General features: G+C 46.8%; 1 protein-coding gene across 11 annotated transcripts in view; it reads right to left on the bottom strand.

The window, feature by feature from the left end:
* The window catches only part of QRICH1 (glutamine rich 1), a 44166-nt gene extending 20598 nt beyond the window's left edge, over positions 1-23568 (bottom strand). For 2 of the 11 annotated variants that reach the window (XM_073350849.1, XM_073350860.1), the window contains exons 1-2: positions 16839-17635; positions 12580-12909 (exon numbers count right to left, since the gene is read on the bottom strand). In XM_073350849.1, coding sequence (XP_073206950.1) covers positions 12580-12888 — 309 coding nt within the window. In that variant the 5' untranslated portion in view covers positions 12889-12909; positions 16839-17635. The other 9 variants (XM_073350851.1, XM_073350850.1, XM_073350852.1 and 6 more) reach the window with 9 other exon arrangements.
* Between the last annotated feature and the right edge of the window lie 24 nt (positions 23569-23592).

The following is a 23592-nucleotide window of genomic DNA, read 5'->3' as shown; positions in this document are numbered from 1 at the left end:
CAGTACCCCAAAACCATCATGTCACTTCACACACACAATGGGCACTAACTAAAGTAAATTAGGATAACTCTCTTAAAGGAATGGTATAGTGTTTATACATAAAAACTGAGGTCTACTTACCTAACCTTGGGACTAAGAGTAGCACTAATGAATGGGTATCACATTGGAAGGAACTGCAGACTTCGGACACATTGCGGTTTAAATGAAAGGGACGCTAATAGGGTAAAAATGGCTTTTTGATGTTTTCTTAACTAAGTAATCTTTGCCACAGATTTTCAGAACTGGAGGAATTTTGAGAGTCTAGTTACCTTTTTGTCATTTCCATTTAACTCTGCTTAGACAATAAGAACATGCTCAATTTCACTTTCAGGTTCTCAGGCATTTACACAATACATTGCATAGTCTTGGTTAGAAACAAAGTAGGGGTAGGCAACCTGCGGCACGCGAGCTGATTTTCAGTGGCACTCACACTGCCCGGATCCTGGCCACCAGTCCAGGGGACTCTGCATTTTAATTTAAATTTAAATGAAGCTTCTTAAACATTTTTAAAACCTTATTTACTTTACATATGACAATAGTTTAGTTATATATTATAGACTTATAGAAAACCTTCTAAAAACGTTAAAATGTATGACTGGCATGTGAAACCTTAAATTAGAGTGAATAAATGAAGACTCGGCACACCACTTCTGAAAGGCTGCCAACCCCTGAAATAATGCAAAGGAAGATTTACACCCGAAGAACAATCTTGATTTTTAGTTTAGGAAAAAAGAATCCTACCCTCCTCTTTCTCCTAAAGTTATGGAGCCAAAACTACCCCAAGGTATCACTGCAAGGTTCACCTATGCACTAAGACACCTATCCCTTGTTGAGGAGAAGCAACTTCACACAGACACACTGATGACATTACATTTACTATAGTATCTGGAAGAAGCCCAAAAGAGTACATGCTAACTCCTCTTTTGCCAGTATCACGACTGACAGGAATGTAAGATTCAATTATTCTGATTTTAACAGCTGTAAATACTCTTCCAGGCCTGTCGTTGGCCACGATAGATACTCATTAGATAGTAGGAAAAATTTTCTAACTATAAGGACATTTAAGTACAGGAACAGGTTACCAAGGAAGGTTGTGGAATCTCTCTTGTTGGAGATTTTTAACAAAAAGGTTAGACAAACGTGTGTCCAGGATGGTCTAGGTTTACTTGGTCCCCATCTTGCTGAGGCAGATGGACTAGACAACCTCGAGGTCCCTTCCAACCCTACACTTTTATGAAAGTATGTCATCCTGACTTCCAATCCTCTACTGGCTCCGCACTGCGCCAAATTAAAACCTGTCCTCATCTTCAAGGCTCTTTACAACTTCGCCCCTCCGTACGCATCTGCTCCTGTTACCATGCTGCACCCTCCCCATTGCTCTACCAATTATACTAGCCTTGAATGGCCATTTCTCTGCTTGTTCCACAAACATCCACATGATTCTTTCCCGGCATAAGGGGCTGCATGGAACTCCTCATGTGAGTTAATCTACAAGGCCACCACTCTCTCCTCCCCCAAATCCCACTTCTATGATGTTTAGAAGAAATCAGGGAACCAATGATGGCCATGGAACACATTAGTCAGGGGTAGCGAATTTATTTTAAAGCTTTGATAATCTGGAGCCATCTGGAACTGAGAGCTAAGCTATGTAACTGCATGCTCTTATTTTCCTTATCCTTCCCTCTTATTTGCCTCACCTACCAGATTCAAAATTATCCTGTAAGCTCTTTGGGGCATGGACTGTCATTTGCAAAATGGGGATCTAGCACTGACTTGGGACTTTGTTTCTCACTTTTGTGTTGTGTTGCAGTAGCACCCAAACAGTGATCCTCACCCAAAAAGCCCATTCCCCCAAAAGCTCAGAATTCCAAAAGGTCTTATTAAAATGTTTCAAGGATTCATTTGCAATAACTTAAGAGATGCCATGGAAAACGCAGGTAGACAAGGAGGCATCATTCACAGAACCATTTTTTCAAGTCACCCCCTGTTGAGAAGAGCCGATTCTACTCATAGGAAGTAGAACGAACTTTAAGCGTTCCTACTGCAGGGCTAGAGCAGTGTGAAACACACTAATGCAGATATGGATTTGATATAAAATTTCCTACAAGGTAACAAGAATCATTTGGCCTCTTGCCAACACCACAAGTTAAAGCTACGTCAATGAATGATCTGACCAGGCAGTTAACTGAAATAGATTAAGTCTTACATGAGCTATTGTTTCACAGCTTGTGATTGCTTTTCCTTTACTCACCAATATTCAGCTCATGTACAATATTCAGCTTTATTGTCCATATATAAAGGAGGCAGAGATAAAAATTTGGGTAGTATCTAAGTGTCTTAGAAGCACTTTCAATGGGACTTATGCTCCTAAGTCATTCAGGTGCTCTTTAGCCTGGGATTTTCAAAACACAAAGTGAGAGATACTTAGACAAAAAAACCCCACCACCCAGCACTAATTTTTGCACAGCTACTTAAAAATACACTAACTATACATAAGCCCTCCTTTTAGAGCGGTCCAGATATCAATGATGCAGAGATAGAATAAAAAAACAAACAAAAAAGCAATGTTATTTTCACACCTTCACACAAAACAAGAATGTGAATGAAAACCTGATAGGACAAGAATCTTCCAGTTTCTCAGAGACCGCCACACAATGAAGTGGTGTATGCAGAGGGCAGCACGACATTAGAAAAAACTCCCAGAATGCTGGATAGATATCAATGCACATAGCGGGGCCTGATCAGGTTGACAAGTCCCTTGCATTTAAAAAGATATTTTGCTCTGTGCTTCATGTTCTCAGGGTATCCACTGCTTTCCTTATATTCGCTTTTTCAGATCATAAAGTCTGTTCCATTGCCTTAATGTACACAATGCTCTGCACCTCTTACTAGTCCCCAAGAGAAGGCACTACTTTTGTTTCTTATTTCATTGGAGGGGAGTAGGCTTCCTATTACATACCAAGAGGCAGTCTCCAACTGTAGGAAAGTGCAGCTAGAAATGTGGCAAGACTGGTTTATTTCAAAGCAGAAGCCATCTCCATTCCTAGAAACAGCCAGGGCAGTGCCACCTGCATTTTCCTATTTTAACCCTTGTTTTAGAGCCTGATTATATACCTACTGACATTGGGGGAGGGGCGCGGGGAGGGAGGCGCTTCATTAGCTTTGTCTCGGGCCTTGATCCTGCACTCACTAATCTGCTACTCCTCAAGAGCTAAATCCTAACTACTAATATACTAGCACGTTCCTATGTTTGTGTAGCCATTATTCCAGATATCCAGAGATGCAAGAGGCAGATCCAGGAAGAAGGTAGGATGACACAGGTAAAGGATCACACTTAGTGAGCTGCTAATTCTTCACAACTTCTGTCAACAACATCTGTCATTTTGGTGACAAAGTCTGAACTGAGATACTGAGTGAGGAACTAAGTAATGGGATACTGAAGCTATTCCTACTTTGATTTCCCATCACCATTCCCCCCCCTCCCATAATAAATCTTCAATATTTTCTCCTTCCAACAGCCCTACATTGTAGCAACCCACTCCCTGCTAGTGTAACCAACACCATTCCTTAAGTCATCTAGAAGGGGTTGCTAGAGAGCAATGCAAGGCACATACTTCAAAGCATTCCCAAAACTCTCTACTCCTGAGGGAATTATGTGCCAATTAAAAAATTCTGCGCACAATATTTTAAAATTCTGCAAATTTTATTTGTCAAACAAACATGGAGGCTCTAGCATGGCATTGGGAGCACAGGCCACTGGCTGCACAGAGGTGGGAGATCACAGAGAGATCTCGGAAGGGGGGTCTGAGTATTGAGGGCTCAGTGGGGGCATCCAGATGCTGGGGGAGTGGGGTTCAGTGGGGTGAGGATCCAAGTGCAGCTGGTTGGGCCTTGGTAGGGTGGGGATCTGGGTGGCTCGTTGGGGTGCTCCAGGTACAGGGGGAACGGGGCGGCTTGGCGGGAGGGTCTGGGCAGATGGAGAGCAGCTCCGTTTACAGTGATTCCCCCCCCCCCCCCGCAGCTGAGGCACAATAGGTGCAGGAAGTGGTTGGGGGGAAGAGTTTGCAGAGCTTCCTACAGCCGAGGGAAGAAATTTGGGGGTGGGTCTGACACAGCCCTGGATGCTGTGCAGGAGAAGAGGAAGTCCCATCCAGCCCAGCAAGGACTAGCAGCTGAACCCAATGCAGGGTAGGAGCCACCAGCCGGGTCTTCCCCAGTCCTGCCCCACAGCGATTTACCTCTGACAGCTGCCATGGGCACAAGAAACATACTGCTGGGGAGGGTCGCAAGACTGCTCTTGTGGCTTCCCCATCAAAGTAATTTTTCTGCGGGGAAGCAAAGAAATCTGTGGGGGACAATTTCTGCACATGCACAGTGACAAATTCCCCCAGGAGTACCCCTCCCTGCCCAAGATCCAAACTTGCTAGGCTGGGCTCTCACTGCCTTTAACTTTGAAACAGCTATGAGCTGTGAAAAAGCCAACATATTAGGGGAAAAAAGGATGAAGTGGTGTTTTTTGTACAGGACAAACAAATTCTGTGGCTGACTTTAGAAAAAGATACATTCAAGCCTCTGTCAGCCTGCAGGCTAAGCCCTGCAGAGAAATACTGTCTGCTTTAGTACTCAGGAGGTAGCATAGGAACAGCAGTTTCCATGCTAGGAGTTCCCAGCATAGAGCCATTATAGGCCAGGGCATCCCAAGCCCACTGGCATCAAGAGACCAACTAAAGTGACCAAAATTATCTACAGATAAGTTCTAGCATGTAATAGCTGGCCGATGACTCCACAAGCCAAGTCAGGCTTTCACTAGGACAAGAGCAACATAGCAAGACTAGTGTTCTAGTAAGCAGAAATGGTGGTTTCTGCAGACTTCCAGAGAATCTTCACCACTGTCAAGATCCCTTCACACTAAGCTCCCTATCACACTGTGTGGGGGTAAAAGTAACATTCAGACAACAGGACATAAAAACAACATAAGACATGGTTCTTCAAAAACAGTCCTAAGTCACTGAGTCAAATACTATAATATTTTTAAATTGCGTCATGGGCACCTAGGACATATGGAAAGATGCTCTTTTTAGTGTGTGTGTGTGTGTGTAAGTCTAAAAAGATCTTGGAAGCAGACAGTTAGACTAAAGCTCTATTCTAAGCAGTGCTTGAATAGCAGGAAATATACAGGATGATATACAACTGCTTTAAAGGAAATATTTTATTACCTATCACAAAATAAAGCAAGCTCTGGGTGAACAAGTCCTATAGCAAGTGGGGAGTCTATAAGTCAGCCTCTCAAAGTTTAACTGACAGCCCTGCAATCTCAAGCCGAGTTCTGAAAGTCAAGCTGATGAACAAGGAAAATCCCGCCACAAAAGATTGTCTTCCATTTTGACTATCCCAAATCACTGCCTCCAAGTTCCACAGGTGAGCCTAATGATAGAATTTGGTCCTGTATTTAGAATGTAATCATTCTGTTGATGCATAAATGAGATAAAAACCCAGATCCCTCTCCCAGAGCTGCTTTGGTTATTTTTGCCACTGAAGTCAATAGATCTGATTCCAAATATTTGCAGGGAACAGATCTGCTGAGTAAGGAGACGCCATTTACATAGTACTCTTTAACCAAAATCACGGTTTCAAAGCTTTGGGAATGATTCAAAGCCATAGGGGTTTAAATTAGGAACATCTCAAAAAGCAGACTGAACTACTCTGCAGATATTCAGGTAGGAAGAAGCAAGTCACAAAACCTAATTAGTGAAAAGAGGAATGCATTCCTTGCCGATTCTTTTCTAGAATCATGCACTTCTGTAGCAACAAGATTAAGGTCTTTCCAGCTTCTTCTCAATTGCCTCTTTCTCCACCTCCCATCCCCTGTATACTTACTGGTTTCAGAGTAGTAGCCGTGTTAGTCTGTATTCGCAAAAAGAAAAGGAGTACTTGTGGCTCCTTAGAGACTAACAAATTTGAGCATAAGCTTTTGTGTAGCTCACAAAAAGAAAAGTACTCCTTTTCTTTTTGTGTATACTTACCGTGTCTCTATAATGGGTCTGAAATTGTGGAACAAGATGTGTCTGCAGCTAAAGGAGAAAAAGACTGAAGAAGAGTAGACAAAAGTAAAACCACAAGGAGATGTGCCATCAGAGCAGCACACACTGCTTCTCAGTTGATGCAGTTACCTCACCCTTTTCTATACAACTGTATCAAAGCAGTCCCTTTGCAGCAGTAACATGAGCAAATAACCCTCAGGCTTCAGAACTTTAGAGGTCAGTAACTGAATAGCCCAGTTTTTGAAGCCATAGGAGCGTCAAGAATCTTACAAACCTGGAAGATCTCAATTTCACAATGACATTCTGACACTAAAATGGGCTGTAAACAAGAGCAACAACTAAAACTTCTCCCACTATTATTGTGTGTTCAGGAGGGATGGTGTGGGGAAAGGAGAAAAAAGGAATTACACTGCAGGGGGAAAAACAGTTACTTATCCACAGTAACTTTCTCTCCAAAACATGAAGCCTCCAGATCCCCCAGTGTACAAGATGTGGAATGCCTAGCCAAAGTCATTAAGAGTTTATGGCCAGAAGGAACCATCAGATCATCTAGTCTGACCTCCTGTGTAGCACAAGCCCCCACCGCCACTCAGCACCTGCACACTAAATCCAACAAAAAAGTATTACACCCCACAGGAGCCTACTCCGACATGCCACAAGCAGAGAGTAGGAAGGACTGAGACGCACCAGTGCACAAGGCCCGGGAAATGTCAGGGAAATGATTAAGTGAGATATACCCAGATAATCCTGGCAAATGACCCACAATCTCACCCACACATTGCAAAGGAAGGCGATGCGGACGTAGGTTTTTGAGCTGTAGTTTCTCCCTCAAGCTCACTATTCTAGAGTGTTTTAATGTTTTCAGTTGTTCTACCTCCAGAAGCCCTATTTAGAACTAGTCTCTAGAGCAGAGCTCTGTGGCCAAGATTTGTAAACAAGTCACTGTTAATTAGCCCCTTTCTCCTGCATGACATCACCTCTACAGACTCCCACTATGATAGACCAGCTACCAGTGACTTCCAGGGCAAAACGGGCTGAGGAATCCTTCTAGATGAGCAGGACAGAAGCACTGCCTTCCCAAAGCCAGTTCTTGATGCACAAGACCCTCCTGATTGATACTATTGGCCATTAAAATTCCCTTAAGCAAAGGGTGACCACACAATGAGAGGCACAAGAGAACAATTATTTGAAGGGGCCTTCCATGAGGCTGGTTACAAATTCAAGTGATGGGAACTAGTAGGCTTCCAGGTGGGAGAGTAGAAGTCTGATAAGACCCTTTAAAAAAAATAATTCGGGGTGGAGCAATAACGTTGACCTCTTTCATAGGCACATGTTAGAGCAGAACTAGCAGCTTGGTAGACCTAAGTGTACCCAGAGAGCCCTGATGACCAACAAAGACCGTGCAAAATAACTGGAACACGACAAGAAACAGGATCAAAACATCTGCCTTAAGCAAATGTTAACAGTTTTATTTGAGAGCCTAATACTTTCTGCACTTTAACAGAATTGCTTTGAATGCCCCACAGGCAAGCACAACATAGCCCGATCTAGAAATTCAGCAGGTCCGATGCAAGGTCTGGATGAACTACTTTCTGTTCCGCTGGGACAGGAGAGGACAAGAAAAATGGATGATCTCTGGCCCGGACTGTCAGACCCAAGCCTGCTGATGCCCAAGCCACTGCCATGAAAATCACCTTGGTTCTGTTCGGTCAGATCCTCCTCACTATCTGGGTAAGAAAGGAAACTGAGGAAAGCATAAAGGACCCCTTTTCCCTAAGCATCAATGGAAGACACTAACAGACATTATGGATCTCTACCTGCTATCAAACAAGTTTACATGTGGTGAGCGACAGCCAGACAACTCAGGTTATTGGCTAAAGTTTTGTCTGACTGCACCTGGCACATATGAATGGAGAGGGGAGGTGTCCCTTTGGTCCTAGTGCACCTTTTCCACAGATGGATCACCTCTTGACACAAAGGCAACAAAGCTCCCTGGAATCTGTTCACATAGTACACTGTGACCATGTTGTATGACATTATGCACTGGTTGCCTCCAGAAGCGTAGGAGAAAGTCAGAACTAGCCACAGAATTCTTGGCTCCATCAAATTTGTGCGTAGAGCCTTGCATGGAAACAAAATTATATCTGCTTAGAGCTCTATTTATGTAGAGCCTCAACTCTCTAGGTCTTCAGACACCATCAACAGTCAGATCCTAGATATACTCCTGGACCCAGACCAAGGACTCGAGCTATCATTTTCTGAGCAGCAGGCTGACAAATCAGCTCCTTCCTCGAGAACTACTATTGTGCCTAAGTTGTGCAAACTTGGTTTGCACAACTAATTCAGCTACCCTTGCAAGGGTCACCTCCATTAGCCTTGAACAGGACGGAACAAAAGGAGCAAGTGCCATCAGTTCTAACACTTACAGACAATCTCACTAGGCCTTCTGTTCTGAACCGGAATAGTTCCACTGCCAAGAGGAGAATTTGGAACCTGCCCTGAGGCAGGAACACTAAAGCCCTTATAGAAACTAAGATGGCCTCTATGAAGGTTAGCTGCTGAGATGGGACCAATGTAGACTTCCTCTGTTTATTCTCACCCCAAGAGACAAAAAAGGGTGCAAGTCTCCCAGGGCCTGAACTACCCCTGCTACAAGACTGTGCTCTTATGAGCCTGTTGTCCAAGTATGAGTAAGCCTGCAGACCCTGATGCTGCACATAAGCTGCAGCCACCATCAAGCACTAGATGAACATACTAGGGGATGCTACCAGTCCAAAGGGAAGCATCTTATACTGTCCACCATGAACCAGAGATACTGCCTGTGCCTTTTCAAGAAGTGGAGGCAGATATTTCGAAGTAAAAGGGCCCCAGACCAACGGATGTGTGTAGGAACTATGTTCCTTAAAGAAATCATGCAGAATTTGATCTTCATTAGATCCCTGATCAACTTGCTGAAGTCTTATACAGGGCACCTGCCACCCTTTATTTTGGGGATCAGGAAACATGAGGAACAAAGCCTTTCCTCTGGGGAGACTGTCAGTTTCTATGACTCATTTTCAACAGGGTCAGGAGCAGTTTCTTCTGAAAGGGAAGGGGATTTGAGCTTTGAAGAAACTTGTAACCAAAGAGCATTCCAGGATCCCCAGGCCCCAGCAGGATGAAGAGCAGTAGCTCATCATCCATGAAGAGTCTGGCACTAATGGTTCTTAAAGGGAGGGATAGAAGAGTAACGATAAGGAACTGAATCTTACCATGGATTCTGGTTCCCTCCCCACCCACCCACTCTCTCTCTCAAATCTGCTGCTTCGACACAGCCCACCTGCTGCTGAGACAGCATAGGATGAAGACCTTTGTTTGCTCTGATGGGGACAAAACACTCTGATAAGCAAACCAAAGCAGTTTAAAGATGACTGTGGGGAGATACTTGACCCAATACAAGCAATCTGGCCATGAATCTTGTGGCCGTTATTTCTCAAAATGGCATCTCTCTTAGATTTTGAGATCAGTTTATTTAAGAGGGAAAAATCTATTATTTTAGGTTCAAACTATGGAAAGAGCTGAACTTTGCTGCCAAGAGGATGAGAATCACAACCACGGTAGGTGACCTGGCAACGGTGTTGGGATGTGTAAGACCACCTCAGAAAATGCTTAAATGTCTCAGAATTGTCTTAAGAATTTCAGTGCCCTCCTGATTTTTGCCCTTGGTATGAGCTGGGCCCATATATAGTTATCCTAGACTATAAAAAGCTATACTGAGCCATAACAGTTAAGATAGCAGTTAGAGACTCAATGTCACTGTTGTAGAGGAATAAGCTGTTCTGACATATAGTCCTTTCCCCAGAAGTAAATACCACTACTCCACTTGTAGCCAAAACCAGAAGTGATCCTGAGGGAGGATGCTGGAAGGATAATTCAAACCCTTCTGTTAGGACCCAGTAGAAAGAATGCAGCTCCCTAGAAATCAAGGAAGTAGAAAGGTTATGGTTCCAGAAGATCTTTGTTGATAGGAGGGCTACTTTCTCCTGGAGTTCCAAGATGTCAGCGTCTGACTTTCTAGGTAAAGCTGCCAAAGGAATCCCCAGAGCTATGCTGTTTGGCCCACTGTGTTCTGAAAGGCCCTGGTGTCACTCAGAGCACAGAAGAAAGGGGTTCAGACAACATCTGAGGAGGAGGCGGTACAAAGGAGCCAAGAGTGACTCCACATAGAATTAGTAGGCTTAGCACTGATGGTTTCGAATGTTGACATTCCCTCCACCAGAGCCTTCAAAGAGCATTGACTATTGGTGCTTTGGCCATGGTGAACCAGTGGTCGCCCTTCCGTATGTATCTGGGTCAGTAGGACCATTCATAAGACAATCCTACCCTTCTTGTGACCATCAAGATCTTGGAAAGCCATTTCCATGGTGTCTGGTTAGAGTCAACAACAGGATCCTTGCTGGAGTCCCTCCTTCCTTCCACACTGTATCAGTGGTTTCCGAAAGACACAAGAGGGGTTTTCCTTGACCCCAGCTTCAGGCCCTGGAAACATCCTGTAAACAGTTCAAAGGTTCCCTACAGGATATCTTTACAAGAGAATGGCCCCCTTTAGCCTGGGATTTGCATTGAGGTTTTGCACTAAGGGAGGCACAGGGGCCATGCCACTTGTGTCCAGGGGGTCCATTTTAGGAAAGGTCTCCTAAACTCACAGGCTATCAGCCGTTTGCAGGGACAGAGTCCACAGCATAGTCCTTGTGACCCAGGGATCTCTTGATGCCAACTGACAGAGGGAACCCAGGGGATTCATTGGGTTTTACAGGGATCCTCTGGGTCACTTATAGGCATAATAATTCACCAGAGGGTGGGATGTAAGGACTCTACCGAGAATCAACAGTCATTGTGAAATGTATCTCCAGGTAATATTCAAGAAGTTATGTTTCTGTGCTGAAAATTATGTTCTTAAGATACTCAAGTTAAGGCAAGTCACCAAATGGTGATAAATTTTCTCCTGTCAGGTAGGAGGGAAGAGGAGATGCGCATCTCTCTCTGGCTGGTCATATGCCTATTGTCTGGTGGTCTATCTATAGTCTGAGCCGAATACTAATCGATATTGTAAAATCAACTAGAAAGCAGCACGCAGGAAAAAAAATACCAGCGGGGGGGGGGGGGTCCTGTTTACAAGTAAAGACAATGGATTGTTGGGGGTATACCTTTGGATGCAAAAAGGCAACCTTCGTCCTTCACTGAGGAGAGATGAACTGTCAGCATGTTCTATTCTATGCAAGGAGGGTCAAAACCAACCTGGCTGGAAAACTCTGCAAAGACCAGGTAAGCTAATTCATTAGACAAGACAGTATATCTTGTTACCTAAATCTAGGCTTGAGAAGGCATATCATGATTTTATTGAATATATAACCATTTGTTTACAATACTCTGACTTACTACTTCTTGAATCTCTATACTTCATTAAACAAACTTTCACTTCTTTGCACTATAAAGAGATCCGAGTGCTGTGTGTTGAACAGAACAATGAAACTGGTAAGCTGGTGTCTATTGTTTCTTTGGGAGCAGTGGGTCTGTGAATTCAGTGAGTGACTGATGCATCAGGGATTTGTCACTCCAGAGGGAGGCTTGGAAGACTCAAGGGTTGGAGTGTGCCTATTGCTAACCTAGGAGAGGGAGTAGAGGCTGAGTAGGTCTGGAGTGGAGTGCTTGTTGGGGAGCTGACCCTTGGCAGGCACAGACAAGGCTTCCTCATGCTAAGGGCAGGGGCTAGCGAGGTCCCTCACAATCCTGGATACCCCAGGAAAGCGTCAGAGTTCTCCTCAGGCTTTCAGAGAAGTCCTTACAGACATCTCAACCTGGGTTTGAGTGGTCCTACCCAAGGCACAAAAATCACTTTTCAGGTCCATAAGAAAAAGAAAATATCAGGGCAAGGAGAATGCCTCTCACTTTTCTTAGATGGATCTTAGCAGCTTGGGCAAGGCACAAGGTAACCCAAAACCGCAAAAGCAAAACTTCAAAACAGCTCAAAAACAACAATTAAGCCAAAATTATCAGGTGTATCCTACACCTATCTGAACTATTCTATGAAAAGAACAGAAAAATGAGAGGTTGTTTCCATAACTATTCCAGCAAGCAAAGAGAAATTAACAGGCCACTAGAGGGGATGGGGTATTTACAGCCACTTCCTATGAAATTAGGGTTTGAGGAAGATGCGCACACACCAAAACTGCTAACTATTTCTCAGGAAGTTGGCATCACCTCATTGCTAGGAATGGAACTCCTCCAATAGTGGGGCTCTGCAGAAGTAATGCCATGAGACATTATCTACCAAACTTCTCATATGAAAACTAAATAATTTCTGATACATGGAGAGCTAGGTGTCCACAGACTAGTGTTTATAAAGTTTTCCTACTTTTTACATTCTGACCTGCATGTTGCACATCCCAAATATAGACACCTGATTGTAACTGATTTACAAGTTAATGCATAAATTCAAAATGATCATTCAGATGTTTACCTGGACCTGTTGTGGCTGCTGAACCTGTATCTGTTGCTCTTGTTGCGTTTGTTGCTGGACACTGGTTGTAACGGGACAGGCAAGCTCAAGCAAAGATCCGGCCACCTCTGTGCTGTCCGTGTAAATGCAGTTTCCACCTTGTTGATATACCATGGTGGTGGTGGCTGTCTGCTGGAACTCCTGGAGAGCTTCAGGTCCCTTGGAAGCAAGAGAGTCAAGAAACTCCTTCATCCTGTGCTGAGGGATTGTTCGTGCTTTCACACGGATGTATTCTTCAAAGGAAATGGTGTTCTCCAGAGAATTATTCATATTGCAAGGTCCTTAGGATTCCTTAAAGGAGAAAGTTAAGACTCTAGTTTCACAACTTTCATAGTTGTTTCACAACTTTCATAGTTATATTGTACAAGGGTACACATGAAGCCAGTGGCTAATATCTTACACACGCTGGATTTCTGCATGACAAACATGGACACCCGGAAGCCTTTAAGAGACAAATGCTGTAGTTTTACATGCCATTTTATGCAGCAAGCATTTCTTTAATTAATCCCTTGTTAAGAGTCACAACTGCACACTGCTACCCTTCAGGCTTACTTGCCTTGTATAAAGAGCTCTCTCCAGAGTGTTGTCTCCTGCTGATGACTTATAGTAATGCACTCAGTCTCAGGCCAGAGCAGTCCTGAATAGGCTAAATTAACCCTTATTGAATTTTATGTGTTCATTTACAACATGGAATACTATATATAGTATCAAGAACATTTGAGATGCCATTGCCTATGGGATTGGTCTATAGCTACAGAGGTGACAGAACCAAGTATCATAACCCATTAGGCAAAACAACACTCTGTGGTAACTAACAGGAAGGAGGAGAAAAGGAAGTAGGAAGTGATTGTATCTCTACATTTACACTGGGATTAGGACTGGGATTATTCTCTCACTTTGCTAAGCAGAATTTTCAGACTTCTTTAAAAGGACAGAGGACAGAACACTGGAATCCAAAGATTCTATTAAGTGGGACTGGTGCACCTGGAAAGAAGCTGTGAGGTCTTGAAAAAGTGGGCAACAGCAGGCCTCACACTCCTATTACCAAATAGGAGGAGGAAGAAATCAGCATGAAGCACAGTATAGTAGGAGGGACATACATGTAAGGTGAAGAAAGGGAAACAGAGCAAAAGAAACCAACAAGACCAGGGAGAAAGTAAGAGCAAAGAGAAAAAAAACAAATGAGGAATCACCCAAGAACAAGATTAACATCTGGGGTATTATCTCACAGGTACTGTTTGAATTGCTGATCCATCTTGTTTAAATACAAGAAGTATTTCTATTTCACTATCACCTTTTCTGTGAGTGTATTCTTGTTTCCAGAGCAGTAATAACTCATGGTAAAGGGTAAACACATTTAGATGGTAACCTTACCACTACTGATGCGGTCATGCAATGCTGTGTGGAGATATGGGGTTGCAGCCACAATTACCAGGATAGGGAACTTTGGGTGACTGGGCCCAATTATGTATACAGAAGAGAAAGGGACACATACAGATCACACTATATATACACACACACATTATGGTGATTGGGACTACAGAAAAAATAGATGAGAAAAAAAGCTGTACGACATATCAGCACTGATTTGGTCACAGGAGACTGACTACATTCGTTCAACAAGGTGGCCCAAAGTGTTATTTCTAAAGCAGTGTGCAATCAAAAGGAGGTTTAGTAATAGGCTGTCAACATTAAGTGCAACAGAGTTCTAGCAATGTGAGCTGGATCAGACCCTAAATCACTTCCATTGTTGGTCTGAAACCCACTCCGACCTGGTCAGGCAGCACCACACCCATGACACTTCATGCAGGAAGGGTCATAGATACAAGTCACTACTAGCACATGGGTCAAAGAGGTATGGATCCCAAAGGCAGAGAATGTGTGCGAGGCAATTCTTGCAGAACATAATTTATGGGACCTTAAAAATAAGTGACAAGTTTCTGCAATGGGTTCCTGTAGAAAAATCCAAGCATTTATAGTGAACACACAACTATATGGTTGTGCTTACACAAATAAAAAGTACAAACTTACATTGTTCACTTATTTAAGAGAAGGGTGTTAATACAGAATAGCTGCATTTGCCACCGTACCTTGGCCACAATGTTTTATAACACAGCATACAGAAGCTTCCATACAACTATCTGATAGTCAGAAAAAAATACTGTCTTTCACTGAAGTTACACTTTGACAAGATTTCTAACCAGCTCTACATGTGACATGCAACTAATGAAGCTATTCATGTCACTGCTGACTCAGTGACAAGTTTCCCCAGAAGCCACCAAGAACACAGTCCAAACATCTTCAACGGTTTACCTTCTCTCAGGAAGAAAAAGTTTGACACTATCTACACCTATGCTGAAACCAACAGAAACCCTGGTCTTGCTAATGTTTTCAGTGCTGCAGTAGACCACCAAGCCTTCATCAACAAATTCCAAAATGAGCATTAAACCTTACTGAAAGAAAACAGAAACCCAGTATGATACTTTGAAGTAGAGAATTGTTAAGTTTCCAGTGTGTGTGTGTGTTTGGCTGGAATTTAAGCCTACTGAAGTTTGCAGAGATTTGGCCCGAGTACTTTGACTAAGACTTTCAGATGTGAATAGTGACTTTGGGTGCCCAATTTGAAATGCATTCAATGGGCCTGACTTTCAGAAGGCAGGTGCTCAGCATTTTTGAGAAAGACTCCTCTAAAATGTCTCAAGGTTGGCACCCAAAAACTGACCCTCACAAAAAAATTTCTAGTTACTTGTGAAAAATCTTGATCCTTGTGCTGGAAGCTGTTTTCACATATACAGCTGACTGCTCTGGGGCAGAGCTTAAAAAAAAACAAACGCAAAACCCAGAAATCTAGATCTTAGTTTTTAATCTGCCTGTAACTAGTAGGAGAGACCCACCACCACTGAGGTCTAGGGGCTTGAGAACTAAGCTTCCATCCACTACTTCCAATAGCTGGGAAGTAGAACAAGTGCTGGGATTCTTACTTACTGTCTCTTGACCTCAATCAGGTGTTCAATCTCTCAATTAGATTCAGACTAGCAGTCACCTAAAATCAGAAGCCCACTCTTACTTCCCCTACAGTCTGCTGGAAGGAAGCTTTCCTTTTTCTCTCCCTCCCAATCCCAGAGCCTAACAGCTGTTCTACTAAGTTCTTACATTGCATTTATCACTGTGGTATCTAAGCACCTTCAGAGTATTATCTAATATACATATATCCAGAGTGCATAGGAGCATTAGTCATGGACCAGGACCCCCTTACCTTAGATACTGTACAAGCAGAACAAAGATGGTCCTTGCACCAAAGTGTTGGGGAGTCTCTGCTATTCTACCTCTCCCAACGTTCTGAGAGATTGGGAAAGAGGCAGACTGGAATCTCTAGTGCTCCATTCCTATAGTCTCCCTTTTTATTTATATCGCGAATTTAAAAACAAGTCTCAGTTTTTCTAATCAGCAGCTGAGCTAAACTGACCTTACCAAATTCTTGTCAATTTCAAGGCAATCTACAGAAATATGGAACTGCAGTAAAACTGATCAGGATCTTGTTAGTTTCACTCTTCTGCCCCTTGGCAAAAGTATGAGCAACAGCAGAGTTATTAGTGCTGACCATAGATTCAGGAAGGTAACATGTTTTGAAGCCTTCTTTTTCCATTGAAATTTTAAAAAAAATCACAAAAAGAACTAAGCCTCTCCCTTTGACTACCTAACATACCACCTCCCCACAGGCATGTTTACTACTCAGCATTAACAAATATATTTTTATTTTTTAAAATAAAAACTTCTACAGGTTTCCAAGCACACACACAATATAATTCTCTTTATGCAAAGTTAGTATTGCGTTCAACAGCAAAAAAACATTTATACTAGAACGTACGCAAATTTGTACTGGCAGGCAGACAACACCTTTACCATTAGCTATTAAAATATCAGGATAGATCAGTTTATGCACTCAGTTTATCCATTATGTACAGTCCATTTCAAAATGAAGTGAATACTCATCACTACTAAAACTTGGCAGAATGCATTTTTAAACTGTTCAGCAAAGGTTACTGCTTGGATACATGGATATAATTCCTCCCTTTTCAGCTTAATTGCATTTTCCACTAAATAGGATTTGAAAAATAGTCCAAGTTCATGAGCATAAGTGGTTAGTTCATTAAACTTAGAGACTAAAGATACTGAAAATGTACACACAGATTTGCAGCAGGTGGACTATCTGGACTCACCAGTCACCATGTTGCAGGTATTTCTGCTGCACTTGTCCTGAGCTCTTAGACTTGTAACATTCTGGAGAAGACAGAACAAAGAAGCCCTTTCTATCCCCAGTTTTTTGGTTATTTTTAGTTAAATTGTATTTTTAAAAGACAATGAAATAAACACAAAATGAATATTATCATAATAATGCTACACCCTTAATAGAGAATTCCTAACTAATTACTACAAGACATGCCCAATTCCTAACCAGTTCGTTTTACTTCCAGATCTTAAGAACACATATTAAGCTCTCCATGTACATCTTTTGCATAGTACAGAATGTTCTTCTCTAAGACAGAGAACTGTGCTGGAACTTACATAACTTTTAATGGACACTGGAGTTATTGAAACTTAGAACAAGGCAGTGGGGAAAAAAAACATTGCCATAAGGTCCAGATGCCTTTTCTTGCTCCTTTCTCCTCACAAGTGTTCAAGGTAGAACAGAGTAACTAGGCAGAGCTGGGGACCAGTAGTCCAATTAAGGCTCTCTGAGGAGATAAAAACTTTTTTAAAAAAAAGTCACTTTGTTAAATGAAGAGAAGGCTAAACTCCATACATATCTGTTAAATGGTGGGTTACACCTCAAGATTTTTTAAACCTTCTTAATTTAGTTATATAAAATATCTTCTCCTCTTGCTGGAGCTAATAAACACAACTGTAAACAGACTTAATTAGTACTTTACTAAACCACTCATCCACTTTACAAAATATACTAAGGTTTTGTGCAATACAGCAAAACTTTCTTAAGAGACCACTCAAGAGACTGACACATCAGATGCTTACTGGAGAGGTTTTCCAATAAATGAGCAGCAAGATTGTACTCAATTAATTTGCAGGGGTCCCCTAGGACAGGAGATTGCTTAGTAAGGTTGATCTTGAACAGTTTTCACTGCATATAAGCAACTATGCCCCTTGCTTTGTCTCTAAAGTAGAGATTTCTGGACTCAGGAGCCTTAGCACTTGGATCTTTACAAGGCTCTGACTATACCAGGCCTGATCTGAAGATCTACTGTATCTCTTATCTTGAAGTTTCTTAAAAGCAAGAGTTGACCCGGTCGCACTGCAGCGGGTCGTGGTGGCGATACACCACTTGCAGGCCAAAGTAGTCTCCAGACCAGACCGGCTGACAACGGGGATGCGGAGTGAGAAATGACAGGCGCTCTGACCCGCCGCTGACCCCCGGCCCCAGACCCCGCGGGCGGGCCCGGCTGCAGCTCGCCAGGCTTCTTTCCGGGGCCGCGGGCCGGGCGGGCGGGTCCCTGCGCAGCGGGGCCCGGCGCAAGCCGCGGCGGCGGCGGCAGCAGGCCCCCCGCGCAGCCCCCCGCCGCTCTCGCCCCCAGCCCCGCCGGCGCCGTGCTCGGCGCAGCCCGGCAGAGCAACACCCTGCCCCCCGGGACGGGACAGTCCCGCCCCCGCCCCCCCAGCATGCCCGGGCCGGGCGAGCCAGGCCCCAAGGAGACGAGCGCGCCCCCGCCGCCGGGAGCGAGCGGCCCCGTGCGCGTGTCCGACAGCAACAGCGGCGCGGGAAGGGGCCGCCCCGCGGCTGGGGGAGGGGTGGGCGCGCGTGGGCGCGCCCCTCCTCTCACGGGAGGCCAACGGGCCTCGCGCGGGCACAGGGTGTCTCGGGTCGCCGCGCGCTCCCGGCAGCGCCACACAACAAACGGGCCCGCGCCGGACTCGTCGGGGCCGCGCCTCCCCGTCGGGGCCGCGCCGCCCCCGGAACCACCGCCGCCGCCGCCTCCCCCCGCGTGAGGGGAGGCCGCGCTCGGCCCAGCCGCCGCAGCCCACGTCCCCCGGCCCGGCAAACCCCGCTCCGCCGCCGCTCGGCCCAGCCCGGCCCCGCCTCACCCTGGCCCCGCCGCCGCCTCGCTCCGCCACCGCCTCGGCCCGACTCTTTCCCCCTCACAGCTCCCTGGGCGCCATCTTACATTCAACCCCCCGCAGCCAATCAGCGCTCAGCCCCGGCCTCGCGAGAGCGCGGCCCCCAAGCCCCGCGAGAGCTCCGCGCCCGGAGCCGCCCTGCGCCTTAAAGGGGCCGTGCGCCGGGGGCCCTAGGCTCCGCCCTGCCTGCTGCTAGCGCCCGGGGGCACCTTGGCCCGGCCCAGTGTGGGGCAGATTCCAGACCCCCCCCCGCACCGCACTGGGGCTGGCGGGCCCTTGCAAGCCTTGGGCCAGGCCTGGCCAGGTGCATGGCGCTGCACAGCACCCTGTCCCAGCCCCTCACAGCCAGGTCATCAACCACCCTGCCCTGGAGAAAGCGCTGGCCCCTGCCAGGGGGAAGGCCGGGCCCCGAGCCAAGGCCAACAGCCTCAGCCCGTCCCATGCCAGCCCCAGGCTCCGCTTCCCGGGAACACTTTTAACCCAACGGTTACATAGCGCTTTGCAATGGGAAAACCCGAACGTCCGGCTGGACCGGAGAAAGCCAGGCGCAGGAAGAGACTGTCATTCCTTACACAAAAGAGAGCCAGCCTGTGGTTTAGTTTCTTGCTATTGATATCACTGCCTAGGTGCCTTTGAGACTAGCCTCTACTTTACACATTGGTCCCAACGTCCATGGGTTGCTCAGTAGTAATTTAATGTTTAGTTTTGCATGCCAGCCCCGGGGGTGGCAGAATGGTATAGACGACCTTCTGAGGCCCCTTCCAGCCCTACATGTCTGATTTAACACCTTCTCCCCACACCCTTCATGGTAGAAAAGGCAGATACGTGAGAAATAAAGGCTGAAAGTTGACTTTTTCCCCATAAAGTCAAGCAACATCCTGTCCTTTAAAGACTAAGTCAAGCCTGTAGGAGGATGAAATAAGAATTAAAAACAAGTAATAGGCCCCCAACCCCTGTGCCCTCACTGATCTGACAACAGTATCTATTTCTTGTGATAGAATTTCAGCATAAGACAGAAACATTATGTATCTAGGGAAGAAAGAGTTGGTTGGGGAGGTAGAAAACCTAGCTAAAGGGCCTATTCCATCCTACATATATCACCAACACTGGTTTCATATAAAACAATTACAATATACAGTTGTCAGCACTAGGGGTGGGGAGTTTCCTGCTAGTTGATAGGCTAGACCTTTCTATAACCAGGAGAGAGAGAGCCTGGCAATGGGCGATGGGATGGATCACTTGATGATTCCCTGTTCTGTTCACTCCCTCTGGGGCACCTGGCATTGGCCTCTGTCGGCAGATAGGACACTGGGATGGACCTTTGGTCTGACCCAGTCTGGCTGCTCTGATATTCCCTGCTATCTTTACAAAGAGGAAAGAAGGTAGAGAATACGGAAGGGGCAGTCACTGTGCAACAGGAGCAGGGCCCGATGTGACGCAGTCCAGGAACGAGCTCTCAAGTCAGGGCAATATGGAGATCCTCTGGCAGCAGCTTTTTATGTCCGTAAAAGAAAATGCCCGGTGAGAGTTTTGACAATTAGGAGAGTAACTGTGACTGGAATTCAGAGAGGAAGAAGGAAGAGTGCTGACCACTATGGATGGAGCAGGCTAAACAACTCCATGGAAGAGAACAGAGGCAGGAGATACTGGGTCCCATTGGTAGGAGAGAAAGAGCAGTTCTGGCTGCACTTAGGCAAAGAGAATAAGATCAGGAGCTGTAGATATACAAGAGGAATGGGTTTTTTGGAAGCCACAGTTCTATTTCCAGTTGAAGCAGCCATGATCTTAGTAAGGCTTAGAGATAACATCCACACCTGCTTTGTCTAGAATATTCACAGCTGAGCAGTGGAAGGAGACATGGATTTCACAATCACTGTCAATAACGGAAACAAAACACTGACAGGTCAAATCAAATAGCCTGGGGCAGGAGAATGCATCAGAGAAACTTACAGGCCTTCCCAAAGCAAACATTGCTTCACAGCATTTTGGAATGCTGCTTTAGAGGAGAGCGTTGTGTGGTTGGGAAGCGACTTTGTCTTGCTCTCCCCCTCAGGACAAACTCTAGTGTTACAGGTTTCAGAGTAACAGCCGTGTTAGTCTGTATTCACAAAAAGAAAAGGAGTACTAAGATGCCACAAGTACTCCTTTTCTTCTAGTGTTACAGAACAGGAGCAACTTCTAGCACATCCCCCAATCACTGCAGTGGGCTTGGGAAGGGCTTGTCCCTACACCACCTAAGCCAGAAGGTGCGCCACATAGCAGGTTTCAGAGGAACAGCTGTGTTAGTCTGTATTCGCAAAAAGAAAAGGAGTACTTGTGGCACCTTAGAGACTAACCAATTTATTTGAGCATGAGCTTTCGTGAGCTACAGCTCACGAAAGCTCATGCTCAAATAAATTGGTTAGTCTCTAAGGTGCCACAAGTACTCCTTTTCTTTTCACATAGCAGGTATTATCCTTACTGGGCCCAGAGTTGTGAAGATGACATGCAGCTGTCTGAAAACTGTCCCTCGCCTCCCATGCATCACCTGTTGGAGCCCTGCAGCTAGCATGCTCTCCTTTTGCTTCCTGGCTTTAGGAGCAGTATCCTGGGCTCTGCACAGCAGCAGGGTCCCTCCACAATGCCTTACCATTCACACTGCAATGAGTTAGATAAGGTTTGTGTGGACCGAATGTGGAAGGACAATCACAAAGAGGGATTTGATTGGTCCAAGTATCTTAACTCCCCTCCCTGCTACAAGGCAGCCAGGCTGGGTGAGTTGGAAAGCAAATGGTTAATTGCTTCATTAAAACACCTGGCAACATCCCACACACAGTGAATTTAAAGAATACCAAGTGAGACTAGGTAACCCAGAGATTAAGAAAAACACAGGGCTAATTCAGCCCTTGAGTAACTCCTTTAACTTAATGGAGTTACACCAGAGATTACACTGGCCCACTGTTTAGCAGTTTCCATTGGCGGTGACCTGCTAACACCTTACTGCAGCTAGGCTTCAGGGAGCTCACCACAGCTGTTGTGGCCTAAAGCAGGCCAGGAAAAGTGAATTTGGCTGTGGGTACTTCTGTCTTGGGTTGGAGAACTGAGTTGTACAGGGCACTGTGCAAATCCAGAATCTCCTTATCAAGGAGCAGACGCCCTAAGGGATTCTCAGAGGCAGCCCACAGCGATTAAAGCTCCTTAAAGAAGAGCTGGAGGCCAGCAGAGCTATTTTGGCCCCAATGTCAGCATGGGAGTTGTGCACACACACAGCAGCCCTGGTTTTGGCTGTACAACCAGTCCCCCTGCCAAGGCAGAGCACATAATTTACCCCCCTCCCCCAGGTAATTGCCACAGCTTACCTGAAAGTCAGGGGACAGACTTTTAGCTGGCAAAAGGAAATGGAACAGCAGGCCCTGCCTATGGCATCTACCCTGTCCACATGCGAGGATCTTCGAGCAGTCAGTTACTAAGTACAGAACTTGTGAAAGTTCCCAGGACCCTCAGGCTACCAGGGGAGAATAAGCCTCCCCTCCCCACCCTGTGTAGCCCCTGTGCGCTCACTTTCACTCCCACACAGTCCCAGTCGGGAGCCCCGAGGGCTAATTGTAAGCAGCTGGGCCCCAGAGATAGTTCTGGGTCGTGAGAGCCCATGGAGTCGCCTGCAGGTTCCGTCAGGCGCATTCGCCCAGGGTCAGGAAGATGTTTGCTATGTCGTGGCCGTGAGGTGCTCACAGCAGCCTTGGAGCTTGTCCCACTCTGGACCTGTACAGATGCTACTGAAGGACAATCCATGGCCCTCATCGCCGGGATACCTGGGCACCTCCTGACTCCAACGCACTGATCCTCATGCCCCCGGGGGAGGTCAGGCTGGGCATCATCCCCACACTGACAGATGGGAACTGAGGCCCAGAGCCTTCCATTGGTTTCCAAAAATATCTCCCTGCCTCCAGGGTCTGGGCCCAGGCCACTTCCCCAGCCAGGCAAGGCCTTGGGTAGAGCAGGGAATTGAACTGAAAGGTCAATCCCAGCCGAGTGCCCGGCCACTGGGCCACCCTACTTCTCCAGAGCAGCGCCTGGCAGGCCTGTTCCCTTTGCTCTTCCCCCGGGTCCCTCCCCGCCACGGGAAGGGAGGCAGTTGCTCCCTCTGGGCTGCGGGCCCAGCCTGCCAGGAGCCGGACCCCGGCCCACGCAGGGGCGCTGGCTGCGGCTGCCGGCGGGGGCCGGGCCGGGCCGGGCCAAGCCGGGCCGCTTGTTAGCCCGGCCGGCTACTTGAACAGCCCCGTGGGCTCGCCGAAGCCTCCCACCCGGCAGGGCCAACACAGCCCCTTAAGGTGGCCCGTGGGGCTCGCGGGGGCCGCTGCCGCCGCCCCCCCGGGAAGCTGCCCCCCTCCAGCGCCCGCGGCCCAAACCCGCCGGCGGCGGCCAGCGCGGGCGGCGGGCCCGGGCCCGGGCCCCGGCCGGGGGTCAGGCCGCGCCCAGCCCAGCCCAGCCCACCTTAAGCGGGGCCCGTGTTTGCACGGCGAGCCGGGCAGGGGGCGAGCCGAGCCGAGCCGAGCCGAGCCCGCCAGGCTCGCGGGGGGTGGCGGGTTGAAGCCCCGCAGCGTCCTCCCGGAGCTCGGCTGCGAGCCCAGCTCCCGGCGCTGCCCGGCCCCGCGGTGACCTGCCGCGGCTCCCCCGGCCCGGCCCGGCCCGGCCCGCCTGCGAGCCCCGCTCGCTCGCTCCCCCGCTCCCGGTTCATCGTTACCGCGCCGGGCCTGGGTCGCGGCGGCCGCCATCGCCGTCAGAGACGCGCACGGCTCGGTGGGGCCGGGTATCGGCATCCCCAGCCGGGCCCAGCGCGCTCCCCGGTCTGCCCCAGCGCAGCGC

Source organism: Lepidochelys kempii, chromosome 7, assembly GCF_965140265.1.
Source record: "Lepidochelys kempii isolate rLepKem1 chromosome 7, rLepKem1.hap2, whole genome shotgun sequence".
Classification (NCBI taxonomy): Eukaryota; Metazoa; Chordata; order Testudines; family Cheloniidae; genus Lepidochelys; species Lepidochelys kempii.
This window is presented reverse-complemented; position numbering and strand designations above follow the sequence as displayed.